Below are 13,940 nucleotides of genomic sequence, written 5' to 3' on the forward strand. Positions count from 1 at the left end.
CTATAAACAAATGAATTGCTTCACCCCTTGGCCAACAGTTACTGAGCAATCAATATGGACAAAGAATTGTGTCAAGGTGGCCGGGCACAGTGGCTCACGCCCGTAATCCCAGCATTTTGGGGAGGTAGAGGCGGGTGGATCACCTGAGGTCAGGAGTTTGAGACCAGCTTGGCCAACATGGCAAAACCCCGTCTCTACTAAAAAACAAAAAATTTATAGCAACTTGGGAGGCTGAGGCAGGAGAATTGCTTGAACCCAGGAGGCAGAGGTTGCAGTGAGCCGAGATTTCGCCACTGAACTCCAGCCTGGACAACAGGAGCATAACTCCATCTTAAATTTAAAAAAAAAAAAAAAAGTGTCTGTTCATATCCTTTGCCCACTTTTGAAGAGACACTTTACAAAAGAAGACATACATGAGGCCAAGAAACATATGAAAAAAATGCTCATCATCACTGGTCATTAGAGAGATGCAAATCTAAACTACATTGAGATACCATCTCAGGCCAGTTAGAATGGCGATCATTAAAAAATCTGGAGACAACAGATGCTGGAGAGGATGTAGAGAAATAGGAACACTTTTACACTGTTGGAGGGAGTGTAAATTAGTTCAACCATTGCGGAAGACAGTGTGGTGATTCCTCAAGGCCTTAGAAATAGAAATTCCATTTGACCCAGCAATCCCATTACTGGGTATATATCCAAAGGACTATAAATTGTTCTACTATAAGGACACATGCACGCAAATGTTCATTGCAGCACTGTTTACAATAGCAAAGACCTGGAACCAACCCAAATGCCCATCAATGATAGACTGGATGGGGAAAATGTGGCACATATACACCATGGAATATTATGCAGCAATCAAAAACGATGAGTTCGTGTCCTTTGTAGGGACATGGAAGAACCTGGAGACCATCATTCTCAGCAAACTGACACAAGAACAGAAAATGAAATACCGCATGTTCTCACTCATAGGTGGGTGTTGAATAATGAGAACACATGGACACAGGGAGGGGAGTACTACACACTGGGGTCTGTTGGGGGGAATGGGAAGGGACAGTGGGGGAGTGGGGAGTTGGGGAGAGATAGCACAGGGAGAAATGCCAGATATAGGTGAAGGGGAGGAAGGCAGCAAATCACACTGCCACATGTGTACCTTTGCAACTGTCTTGCATGTTCTTCACATGTACCCCAAGACCTAAAATGCAATAAAAATAAAAAAACTTAAAAAGAACTTGGGAAGATCCTAAGACAAAGTACAGTTCCCTCCCCTAAGAATTCTGCAGTTTGGCTGGGCCCAGTGGCTCAGGCCTGTAACCCCAGCACTTTGGGAGACCGAGGCGGGTGGATCACGAGGTCAAGAGATCGAGACCATGCTGGTCAACATGGTGAAACCCCGTCTCTACTAAAAATACAAAAAATTAGCTGGGCATGGTGGCGCGTGCCTGTAATCCCAGATACTCAGGAGGCTGAGGCAGAAGAATTGCCTGAACCCAGGAGGCAGAGTTTGTGGTGAGCCGAGATCGCGCCATTGCACTCCAGCCTGGGTAACAAGAGCGAAACTCTGGCTCAAAAAAAAAGATACATTAATCTATTCCAATGGGTAAATTGCATTTGAATTGATTCAAACTGGCAAACTCTAAAAATAAATACATGAGACAACTGAGTACTGGATATTTGAAGATGTTAATAAATTATAATTTTTAAGGTATTGTGGTTATGTTTTTTAAAGAATCCCTATCTTTTGGAGGTATATTTTGAAATACGTATGGATGAAACGATATCTGGGATGTGCTTCAAAATAATACGAGTCAGGGAAAGATACGTATGAAACAGGATTGGCCAGGATTTGATCATCGTTGCAGCTGGGTGTTGGAGGTCTATTTTACCATTAGGTCAGCCTTTGTGTATGTCTGAAATTTACTGTAACAGAAAATGTAAAACAAACTACAAGAAATTGGGCGTCGGCCGGGCGCGGTGGCTCAAGCCTGTAATCCCAGTACTTTGGGAGGCCGAGGCGGGTGGATCACCAGGTCAAGATATCGAGACCATCCTGGTCAACATGGTGAAACCCCGTCTCTACTAAAAATACAAAAAATTAGCTGGGCATGGTGGCGCGTGCCTGTAGTCCCAGCTACTCGGGAGGCTGAGCCAGGAGAATTGCCTGAACCCAGGAGGCCGAGGTTGCGGTGAGCCGAGATCGCGCCATTGCACTCCAGCCTGGGTAGCAAGAGCAAAACTACGTCTCAAAAAAAAAAAGAAATTGGGTGTCTTAAGTGATACCTGTCAGGCGAAGCCCCGCCCACTCGCTCGGGCAGCCCCGCCCCGTCCGTCCTCGCTCCCGCGCTGCGCTCTTGCAGGGTTCCAGTGTGTGGTGTTTCCAACTTTCTCACGTCCCCTCGGGAATCCATTCGCCTCCCAAGCCATAAGTCGCGCTGTTGATTCTTCGCCAGACCCGGCAAACTGCTCGGACCTCCCAGTAGTCACCCGCCGCCTCTGGTCCTGGCCCGCAGCCGCCCGGCTCCCCCGCCCTGGGGCGTTTGGTCGCGCCCGGCCGCCAGCCCTGAGCGCGTCCGCGTCGCCCTGGCGACGCGCTGAGCGGCCTTGGGCGCTTGGCGAATCCGGCCCGGGAACCACGTCCAGGGTGAGCGGCCCGGGACCTGGGGCCGGGTGGCTCAGGGTCGGCCGCCGGGGCGCCGCCGCCGAGCTCCTGAGGCGGCCGAGCCCCGCACGATGTCCAGCCGCAAGTGGGCCGCGGCCGGGGTCCGAGGAGAGGTCTGGCCCAGAGGGTGACAGAAGGATAGGGGGCGGTGCGCGGGACTCAGCAGGCGTGGAGTGAAAGGTCGCCGAGGGGAGGAGGTCCTTGGCTGGGGTGAGAGGGCCTGCGGGGTAGAGGATGGGGACGAGGGTGCGGGGGTGCGACCCGGAGCCAGGCTTCCCGGGCGGTGGGCGAGCTGGCTTGAAGACGGCCTTGCTCCTGAGCCTGCCTGAAGCACAGGGGATGTGAGGCTTCGGGAGGAACTGGGCTGCAGGGTGAGTCTGGGGCGGGCGTTAAGGGATGGAGGAAAGGGAAGCAGGTGAGGAGGGGCCCTGCAGCCTTCAGAGATGCTAGAAAAGTGGTGCGAGGGGAGGGGAGGGGAAAACTTCTTTCTGAAAGTGATTGTTAAGAGCCTCCTTCCCTAGATTCACTGCATGCTGCTAGATGTTGTCTTCTCTGGAGTCTGAAGCTGTGGGCTAAAAAAACACACAAAGATCCACACTATTTAACATTACTTTTCAGGGGCTTCACCGACCAGCCCCATGGCCTGCACAAGGTCCCCAAGTTAAGAGATTTAGTTGTGGAATATATAAAGGAATGTGAGATGTAAAATGTTGTTACAGGGCAATAAATTATTAACACCAGATGAGTAGTAGAAGCAGTGATTGCCAAAGAATTAACATTCTTTATGTGTTGGGAAGTTGATAAACATTCTTTATCAACTTCATGAAGAAAGTGGAACTTAAGATGAGTGTGTTAATGGAAGGCAGGTGCGGACACAGGGTTCAGCATGAACTGAGATTCACAGAGCTCCTGGAATGTCCCCATGTCTACGTGACTGGACTGCCTTAGGCTTCACCACCTCCTCATCGGATGGAGGAAGGTGACTCTGAAATGCCGATGTTGTGTCATCAGTGCCTCCACGTGTTAAAGGCTTCCATAGTCACATATTCTAAGAAACTCATTTGGAGAAATCTCTGAAAGAAGAGTCTTATTTTATGTTTACATCAATATTTTCCAGACTTGTTTGACTGAGAGCCTTTATTTTTCCCTTCTCGAGCCCCTGCAATAAGCTCAAGAAGCATCTCAGACGTACATTTCAGTAAGAGCTCTTGGGGAGACTCAAGGACCACAAAAGGGTTTGGAGTAGTGGCACGACATTGGGTTATGATGCATTATGTAAGAAGATTAATGGGGCAGCCATGTGTGGGAATGGTGTGAGAGGAGAGGCAGGGAGGGCATGAGCCACAGTAAAGCACACAGAGATGAGGTACATTTATCAAAGAAAGAGAAAAAAATGTGCATAGTTTCTCATGGATGATTATACTGCTGCTGTTTCCTCCCCAGGACATGACCTTTGGCTCTAAAAAGAAGATTCCATTTTTCATGATAAAATGGCAGTGGTGAAAACCCCCAGCAGAGGACTGAAAAATGCTAAAGAACCCTTTAATAATGCATCGCCCCACCTCTTGAAGAACCTAGTGGAGGAGCCCAAGAAGAGAAGAGAAGTACCTAATCACCTCCTAGAATCAAGTAAGAGTCTAGAAGACAGATTTGCTTTACAACTCACATCTTCCCAGGCGAGCCAAAGTCCAGAAAGTGTAATAGAATTTTTAGAGCTGATTTAGCTATCTCATTTTATAGGCTTATACTAATTTTTACTACTAAGAATAGTAGTTCTGTTTAGATCCATCTGCTTAACTGGTAGATTTTTGTGAGGTATGTAAATTCATCAATTTCTGTTGCTTCTACTTCCTCTAATGTCTTTCCTGTCTGCTACCCCTGTCTTGTTTCTCCTGTTCAGCAGGCCACTGGGACTCCTCCCCAGCCACATTCTCCTCCTGTCAGTTTGCTTTCCTAAATCCTGGCTGGCTCTTATCCCTAATCTGCTCAAACTCCCAACAGTCCCCTTTGCATACAGAATAAAGTCACAATGCCTTTGCTTGACCCCCTTCACTGTCTGATCTCAATCTGCCCACCCAGCACCATCCCCATCACCATGCCCCACTCATTTCTAGCTCTGGCTACGTGAGGTTCCTTCCTGTCCTTTGGACCACACACATTTTAGACCTTTCTGCCTTTTCATGCACGTATCGTGTGGCTGGGAAATCCTATAGCTATTATGGAAAAGGGTAATCATTTTGCATACATTTTTCCCATTCAATCCACACAACAGTATATCATGAGGTATTACTTAATACTTACTCTTTATTTAACTTTTATTATTTGATTTCCTCTAATTAGAAATACAATGTGATATAGAGTAATATTAAAACTTAAAGCTCTGAAGAGTTATCACTCTGAATGGTAAGTCTCAAACTGCTTTTGGTATAATGTCAATGTCCCTTTTAAACGGCTGATTTCACAAAAGTGTCCAGGTCTACAAGAATTTTCCCAGCTCTTTATTTACATTTACGTTTTACTCTTGGAGAAGGTAAAACTCAAAGAGACCACATGATTTCCCCAACATGGTACACCTAGTAAGTGGCGAGCTGGTGTTCAGCCACCGGAGCCCTGGGTCCAGCTCTTGACCAACATGCTTGGTTGCCCTCCACTCATCTTTCAAAGCACATCTCAAATGTGAGAACATAATATTGTATTTGGATATGGTTCTCTTGTCACTGTAGAACGTGTCAAGTGAAAATTGGTATACTTGACCATTTCTGAGCATTGGCAGAAAAATGACAGTTTTATATCTACTTTGAGGCTCTAAAATAAAATCTTTCAACATTGAAAAAAAAATTACAGAATAGGCTGTGTGCAGTGGCTCATTCCTGTAATCCCAGCATTTTGGGAGGCCAAAGCAGTCGGATCATTTGAGATCAGGAGTTTGAGACCAGCCTAGCCAACATGGTGAAACTCCAACTCTACTAAAATACCAAAGTTAGCCAGATGTGGTAGCAGGCACCTGTAATCTCAGCTACTTGGGAGGCTGAGGCAGGAGAATCACTTGAACCCAGGAAGCTGAGGTTGCAGTGAGCCAAGATTACGCTACTCCAGCCTGGGCTATAGAGCGAGACTCTCCCTCTCAAATAAATAAATAATTTAAAAATTACAGAATATGGTAATTTCAGTGCTTAAAGATGACAAAATAATAACCTATAGAGATCATCAGTTCCCCTGCCAACCTTAACCCATTCTAGCTGTTCAGTTTGGTCCAAGTTAATGTCAGTGACAGCTCACCTGGTGAGAAGAAAAAAACACCAAATGTTTCCCACCCACTTCAGATGTATCCTAGAATCATAATGATCAAAGGGATGGGGTGAGGGGTTTGAGCCTCACAAGATTTGGATGCAGTCAGAATCAAAAGCTTATTTGTAAGAAGGTAAACAGTACATTCATAAGGAACGCAGATTACTGGTTGGAATCAGACAGACCTGGGCTTGATTTTTGTTTCATTTGTTTGTTTTTTGTTTTCTTGAGACAGACTATTGTTCTGCTGTCCAGGCTGGGGAACAGTGGTACAATCACAGCTCACTGCAGCCTCCATCTCCTGGGCTCAAGTGATCCTTGCACCTCAGCCTCCCATGTAGCTGAGACCATAAGCACGCAAGCACGCACCACCACACCCAGCTAATTTTAAAACTTTTTATGGAGACATGGTCTCACTCTGTTGCCCAGGCTGGTCTCAAACTCCTGGGCTTAAGCAATCCTCCTATCTCAACCTCCCCAAATACTGGGATTACAGGTGTGAGCCACCATGCCTGGCTTTGATTTTTGATTACCAGCTGTGGGCAAGTTGCTTAACCTTGTTAAGTCATACATCCTTCAGCTGTAAAGTAGAAATAATACCTACGTCATAGGGCTGGAGTGAGGATTATAAACAAATGTATGCATAGCACTTCCTGGCACAAAGCACTTCCATATAGTGGGTTCTCAGTACCTCCTCCACACGTCTGCTCCTGCCTAAATAAGAGCTGGGAAAATTTTTGTAGACCTGGACACTTTTGTAAGCTCAGCTGTTTAAAAGGGACGTTGACATTACACCAAAAGTTTGGGACTTACTGTTCAGAGTAATGACTATTCAGAGCTTTAAGTTTTAATATTACTCTACATCACAATGTATTCTAGTCAGAGGAAATCAAATAATAAAAGTTAAATACACAGTAACAAAATTAAGTGTTTGGTGTTTGGATACTTTGAGCTGCATATTCATTATGTAAAATAATCCAGTGCTAGGCAGAGCAAAGACAGGCCATGTGCTTTTTATGAGCTGACATTTTATGACAAAGACGTGTACAAAATGTGTGAAGAGCAAATTATTTTAGTAGGTAACAGACAGTCTACCTGAATTTGTATTGTAATGATAGTATCTCCCAAGTAATGTTTAAAAATAGAGGAGGAGTTCAGTTTATTTAGAACAGATAATTAATCTTGTTGACAGCTAGATCCAATATCTGCAACTTTCATATGCTTCAAATGCCCTAAATCAAAGAAAGCTATGTTAATAAGGATCAACTGTAATTTAATATTTTCTTTGATGTCTCATGATGTGCTTATCTACATTGTTTTTATAGAGGTTTATGCAAAACTTGTAAAAAATAAGGTCATACAGGCAAAACCTGGCATAATACATTTTGGAGGCTATCAAGTAGAAAAACAACACCAACAGATTCTGGTAGGTACTTTTTAAATGGGGTAATTAATAATCATAATGAAATGACACAAATGTTCTGCATTTATATTATTCACTTATCTAAGTAACAGCATAATCAGCCATAGTGCAAGTATAAATTGAGCCAGAAAGGTAGTTCTATGATGAGAAACTTTAAGGTTGCATCAGTGTCTTGGACAAGTTATTTTACCTTCTGCTAAAGGCTCCCCCTATACTCTTTCCAAATAGGTGTCATTGGTGAGTGAGTCTTAGGGCTCGAGGTTCTGTGCTTTGTGATTTACATGATTTAATTTCATCCTACGCTAGCTCTGTGGAGGCTGCATTATTACTCTCATTATAGGTAGGTAGGTAGGTAGGTAGGTAGGTAGACAGACAGACAGACAGACAGATAGATGAAGAAACAGAGATTCCAAAAGGTTAAAATAATTTATTCAGATCACTCTTGCTCCAGGCCTGTAGCACCAGGAATAGGGATGTCCCTTTCCTATGAAGCTCCAGCCAGGGTTTTCTTTTACCTGCTTGGGTCAGATGTCCATGCCTAATCAGTCACTCTGGCCAGAGAGGATTTGTCTAGGTCCAGGGAGGTAGGGGTCAGCCCCAGTGAACATGCTCCTGAAGAGACAGCTGCAAGGCTGGACTACAAAGTAGCCAAAACCTATAGCAACTGCGGTTTAGCACAGAGCCACACAGGCCCAGCCCTTCCTGGGTCCCCTTCATTGACCTAGATGTTGACTGGGGTGGGCTCTGCCATACTACATGGTCCCACCTAAGCATCCTGTGCATAAATGGACCTGAACCACCTCAGTGACTTCACCATGATCCCCTAGTCATATCTGACAGGACTTCTGAGAACTACTCCAGCTGGGCCCTAGATCCGGGCCAACCTGGCCCCGGGCCAGCCTGGCCCCATGTGTTGTTGGGGAGGGGTGGAGGTGGTCTCTCTTTACATGTACCCTCTGAGACTCTGCCTTTGTGTGTGACTCCCCTCTTCTGGCCCTGTCCTCAGCCACCGCAAGTCTACTTTTAGAGTAGAGCATTCCTAAAAGCCGTATCTTAAGGTAGATCATTGTAAGAAAGTTGTAATTATCACGTTCAATTGTTTAGAGTAAAGCAAAACACTGGAGGAAACTGACAAACAATAAAGCTATTGGGAAGGAAATTTCTGTCAGGCAGACCCCAAAGAACAGAGGAGAACATGGTTTCCATGAATCCTTACACAATGAAGTAAGTAGCGAGAATAGATCAGGAGAGGAACCTGTTAGGTGCCAAGTATTTCCTCTTAGGAAAAGGGTTAGGATTTGAAACTGTTATTAGTAACTTCACCCATCAACCTCCAAGGTCACATTTTTTACAACACAGCATCAAAGACCAAAGTTAATGATTCATTTTGAAATCTACTGTTCCTGGTTATGAGATTTGCTGTCTATGTTGCGGCAGGATAGATCTAAAGCAATTATGACTCATAATTGCTCACTGTTTATAAATGAAATACATGCCAGAAGCTAAAATAAAATTTTATTACTTGCTCCTTATGCTTTCTTTCTTTTCTTACCATTTTCTTATCATTTATTACCATAAATTTACCCACTGACAGTATGTATACAATTCAGTAATTTTTAGTATATTCTCAGAGTTGTGCAACCATTGCCACAATCTAAGTTGAGAACATTCGATTGTTGTAAAAAGAAAGCCCACATCCTCTTTCAGTCACTTCTCATCCCCCATTCCCATCCCACTCCCACCTGGGCCAATCACTCATCCAGTTTCTGTCTCTATAGGTTTGCCTCTTCCTGGACATTTCATGTGAATGCAATCATACAATACATGATCTCTTGTGACTGACTTATTTCACTTAGCATAGTGTTTTCCAGGCTCATCCAACTCACAGCATGTAGCAGTACCTCATCTGCTTTTATGGCTGAACAGCATTCCATTGTGTGGATAGATCACATTTGGCTTGCTTTTGTGGACGTATTTTCAGTTCTCTTAGAGATAAACATAGAGGAGCATCGTTGGGTTGTACAGTTTATTAGCTTCCTGTAGCTGCCATAACAAATTACCACAAATTTAGGATATTAAAGAAATAACTAACAAAGTCATAAAGCCTTACTTCTGTATTTTCTTCTAAGAGTTTTATAGCTTTAGCTTTCATATTTACGCCTATAGTTTATTTTGAGTTAATTTTTATGTATTGTGTGAGGTAGGGGTTCAACTTCAATCTTTTGCATGTTCTACTGTTACTTATGGAAATGACTATTCTTGACTCTCCATTGAATAGTCTTGACACTGTTGCTGAAAATCAATTTACTATAAATGTAAGGGTTTATTTCTGAACCCTCACTTCTACTCCATTGATCCATACACCTACACTTACGGAAGTACCACACTTGATTACTGCAGCTTGTGCTAAGTTTTGAAATCACAAAGTGGGAGTCCTCCAGTTTTCTTCTTTTTCAAGACCATGTTGGCTGTTCTGGGTTCCCTGCAATTCCAAATAAATTTTAGCATCAGTTTTCAATTTCTTCAAAAATATTTTTGGGATTTTGTTGGGAATTGCATTGAATCTATAGATTGATTTGGGGGATATTGCAACCTTAAGAATATTAAGTCACAGTTTGTTTTTATAATAAATGTTTTATAACTTTTGCCACTAGCCTTAGGATATTTTCCATCTGTGTGGGTTAAGAAAAAGAGGGCTCACCCTCCTTAAAATAGACTCTCCTCAAAATTACATAGTCATAATTAGCTTGCTAAGAGTCCCATAGTTTCAAGAAATACTGAGTTTTTTTTTTTACATGATAGCAACTATTAGAGTTAATAATTAACTGGTAAGTTGAAAAGTTGCTATTCCAAAAAAAATTAACAACACAACACTTCTGGGTCACAACATAGCTTTTTGAAACTGGCCTCTTTTATTTTTTTTGTTTAGCATAATGTTAGTGATTCCAATAACGTTACTAAACTTAAAATCATTTTAGCCTCCTCATAATTTTAATCATATTATTGTATACTTTACTATTTATTTCTTTAATTCATCTCTTTTTTATAATTTATCGTTTATCAAAATATCATTTTGTTTTCTCTAATGTAGTTATAATGTCTGGTTGATGTTACCTTGTTTCTAATAAAGGTAAGGGTTTTCTCCTGTTTAATTCCACACACAGTTGGTGAGAGTCCCCATTACATGCCAAACAAAAGTGTTGAAGCTTTATGGGAAATGCTAAAGTGAACAAAATTAAGGAGTTTTCCAAGTAGCAGAAAGTGTTTCAAAACCACCAAACAACTTGAACATGAGACCAGGCAAGCAAGGTGGCATGAGGAAGTCAGAAGAAAATGTTCTGTGGAGAAAAGGCACCCTCTTACCTCCACAAAGGCCAATGGGGATAATCCAAAGCCAAGTAGGAAGTGGGGAGAAGGCATTCAGGGCCCAGAGGAAGCCATGCGGGGGCTCGAGTTGAGCCATGGCGTATTTGGAAGCGGTTTGCCTGGATGGCAGGGCTCTGGAGTAGGTAATGGAGAGAGTGGGACATGCGGGTTGGAAAAAGAATATAAACGTAAGGAGTGTGCATGTGATTCAGAAAGCAGCAGGAAGTTAAGGAATTATTTTTGAGCAGGGTTATGATGCACTTGAGGAAGATCAACTAAGTGGAATTTTAGAGGATGGATGTTGTTCTCAACCCTTTCTTTCATTAGCATCCTCTAGGTAGACATCAATGAAAGAAACTAAATACTAAGGAATAATATTTTGTCAGGTAGGATTGAGCTTTGGCAGGTTGCAGCCATTGCAATGTCTAAGATTGCTTTGTCCTCCCAAGAATCAATTTTCACTTCCTTCCCTTGTGTGATTTCACCTCCGTTGAGAATGCATGGGGAGCAAGGGAGTATGGTTTAGTTATTGAAAAACATATGAAGCCTGAGCTCAGCTTCATTCTGCTGCAGAACAGAGGCATGTCTGTCTTTCACACTGCTGCCTCCCCGGCACCTGGTGCAGTGCCTGACATGCAGAAGGCACCCAACAAGCACTTGTGAGTGAAGGATGTGGAATTCACTTTATTATAAGAGTCGTGAGTTTCTTAGAATAGTGGCAGAGGCTCAGCAATTCCAAGTAAATCCAGTGTAAAGTCTGGGTGATCATACTGCTTCTATCAGACATTAAATCAAACAGAAATAGATAAAAGTGATTTCATCTCAATAACATTCTGGGAAATCTTGCGAGAGCCAGTCCCCAGTTTCTACCAGCAAAGTAAAGCGGAAGCCTAAGGCAATTACCTTGAAATTCTTGCCAAACAAGGGGGAGAATCCAACAACTGCTTTTATCTTGGTTTTGCTACAGGAAACTGCAAATTGTCCAAGAATGAAATGACTGAATGTGTGTTTAAAACCACAATAAATTGTTCACTAACATTTGAGATCAATCCAAGTGTGGTTAAAGGATCTGAAACATTTTGCTTGCATTCATATTGAAATTAGTTTTTCAGTTTACCTTAAAATTTGAAATAAGGGTCCTTGGTTTTCTCAAAACCAAGACACCTTAAATTTGTTTTTACCTTTGTGGAGTGATTTGGTCTGGGAAATAATTATTAATACTCCATCTGCTGGGCACGGTGGCTCACACCTGTAATCCCAGCACTTTGGGAGGCCAAGGCGAGCAGATCATGAGGTCAGGAGATCAAGACCGTTCTGGCCAACATGGTGAAACCCTGTCTCTACTAAAATTAAAAAAAAAAAATTAGCTGGGTGTGGTGGCACACACCTGTAGTCTCAGCTACTCGGGAGGCTGAGGCAGGAGAATCACTTGAACCCAGGAGGCAGAGGTTTCAGTAAGCCAAGATTGTGCCACTGCACTCCAGCCTGGCAACAGACTGAGACTCTGTCTCAAAAAAAAACAAAATAAAACCACATCAATTTTCCTTCAAGACAACCTATGTTGCAGTTGCCAGCCCAAAACAAAATTGTTAGCCTAAAAAGTCTTATCTTAAATAAATGAACAGTTTCTTCTGGCTTTCTCAAATAATAATATTTGTTTTTATATTCGTTTACATTAGAGACCTATTGTATTACAGTCTTAGAGACCCACAAGATCTTCTTGCATCTCAAAATCATGGCCATGATTCCCAATGGCTTCTCCTCAGTGTGTGGGGATGGGGGAATTGAAGCCATGGTATAAACATAGTACATTTTTCTAGAGCATCAATTTTATGCTTACATTTTTGAGAAATGCAATATAGAGCAAAGTTTTAGAGCAAATGCATGACAAAGATGCATTTTAAAATAAAACACTTTAAAGAACTTACAAGGCTGCTTGAATTTTGTCCCCAGACCCCTCATGTATGAACCTTCTCTGAGAAGCTGTGGCATTGAACTTGCAGGCTCAAGTGTTGTGTTTGAAGGTTAGCCCCCATCCACTCCAAGCCAAGCCTTCACTGGAGGGCAGGTTCTGCTGTTCCCTCTAGAAGGAGGGAAAGAATAGACTCTCCTGAGGAGACACAGAAGGGAGCTAGAAACAGCATGGGATTGGGAGTGAAGAGAGCTGTGAACCCTCTTGGGGAAATTTCTACAAATCCTGAGTAATGGCTGTTAAACTTATGATTACTTGATGTGTGGTTGATGGGTTTTGTGAGGTTTTTGTGGAGCCAGAAGCAGTTCTGAAAAACTCTAGAAGGGGCTGAATTTCACATTGGAGTAAATATGGTGCCCTGTGGGGGCAGCACTGAGAAAACGGGGACCCCCAGGGCTAGCAGAAGGTCAGCTCCCAGGGGAACAGAGATCCTGGAGGGACTAGGAGGTCTACTGACCCCAAATTGAAACACGGGGTAGGATTTTAGGCGATTTTATGTTGCCTGAGAGTAACGCTGGGTTATCTGTGTTTTGTTATGTTTTCAAATAAACTTTTCATGCTAACATCCACTTTCTAAGCACGTTATTCATTTTCCCAAGGTTTGTTTTTTCTTTGGATGATGATTATTTTTTCCAGTTTTAATTATAAATGGAAAGGCAGGACTGCCATTTTATCCCTGAAGGGATATTATTTATAACGATCTAAAAATAAAACTGATCTGCTGATAAAGTATAAAAAGCAAGATAGGGAATGCAGGCTGGGCACTGAGATGCGCTGAACCTTGAGACAGTAGGATGTAGTAGAAAGAGCCCTAGCCCAGAGCCGGAGACCGGGCTCTAGGCCCTGGTCTTCCACTCACCCTGTAGCATGGACAGTACCAGGCCACTCACTATGTCTTCATAAAATAAGAAGATTGCACAAAATGGCCTCTGCACTCCTCCTGGCTCAGACAAATCTTTGATAGGACACAGAACATGGATGATTATGGGAAGCAATGAGAACTTGCAACCAAAAATTGAAAACTGCAAAATTAATACAATCTTCTATTTTGGAAGTCAGTCTGTTGGATGTTGACTTTGTTTTCTAAAGTGTAGAGACTGAACTGTTCATTTTTTGCTGTAATTTGTCATGTTTTGTTGTTGTTTTAAGTTCATTGAAAAAGTTTGTTGGCACGATGTCTTCTGGAATTGTCTTAGGCATTATTTGGTTGAAATATCCCTGCCCGCACC

The 13,940-nt window shown here is 42.9% G+C and overlaps 1 protein-coding gene across 5 annotated transcripts in view; it reads left to right on the forward strand.

Moving 5' to 3' along the window:
- Window positions 1-2,588: 2,588 nt before the first annotated feature.
- CFAP221 (cilia and flagella associated protein 221) overlaps window positions 2,589-13,940 on the forward strand; it is a 110,610-nt gene continuing 99,258 nt past the window's right edge. For 2 of the 5 annotated variants that reach the window (XR_004744728.3, XM_002749523.7), the window contains exons 1-3: window positions 2,589-2,775; window positions 4,106-4,291; window positions 7,276-7,376. Coding sequence is in view for 4 of the 5 variants with exons in the window: in XM_002749523.7 (XP_002749569.5) it covers window positions 4,153-4,291; window positions 7,276-7,376 (240 nt within the window). In the remaining variant the exon portion in view is untranslated. Of the gene's footprint in view, window positions 3,034-4,105; window positions 4,292-7,275; window positions 7,377-13,940 lie in introns of all 5 variants that reach the window. The other 3 variants (XM_035305087.3, XM_008999025.6, XM_035305088.3) reach the window with 3 other exon arrangements.

Source organism: Callithrix jacchus, chromosome 6, assembly GCF_049354715.1.
Source record: "Callithrix jacchus isolate 240 chromosome 6, calJac240_pri, whole genome shotgun sequence".
Lineage (NCBI taxonomy): Eukaryota > Metazoa > Chordata > Mammalia > Primates > Cebidae > Callithrix > Callithrix jacchus.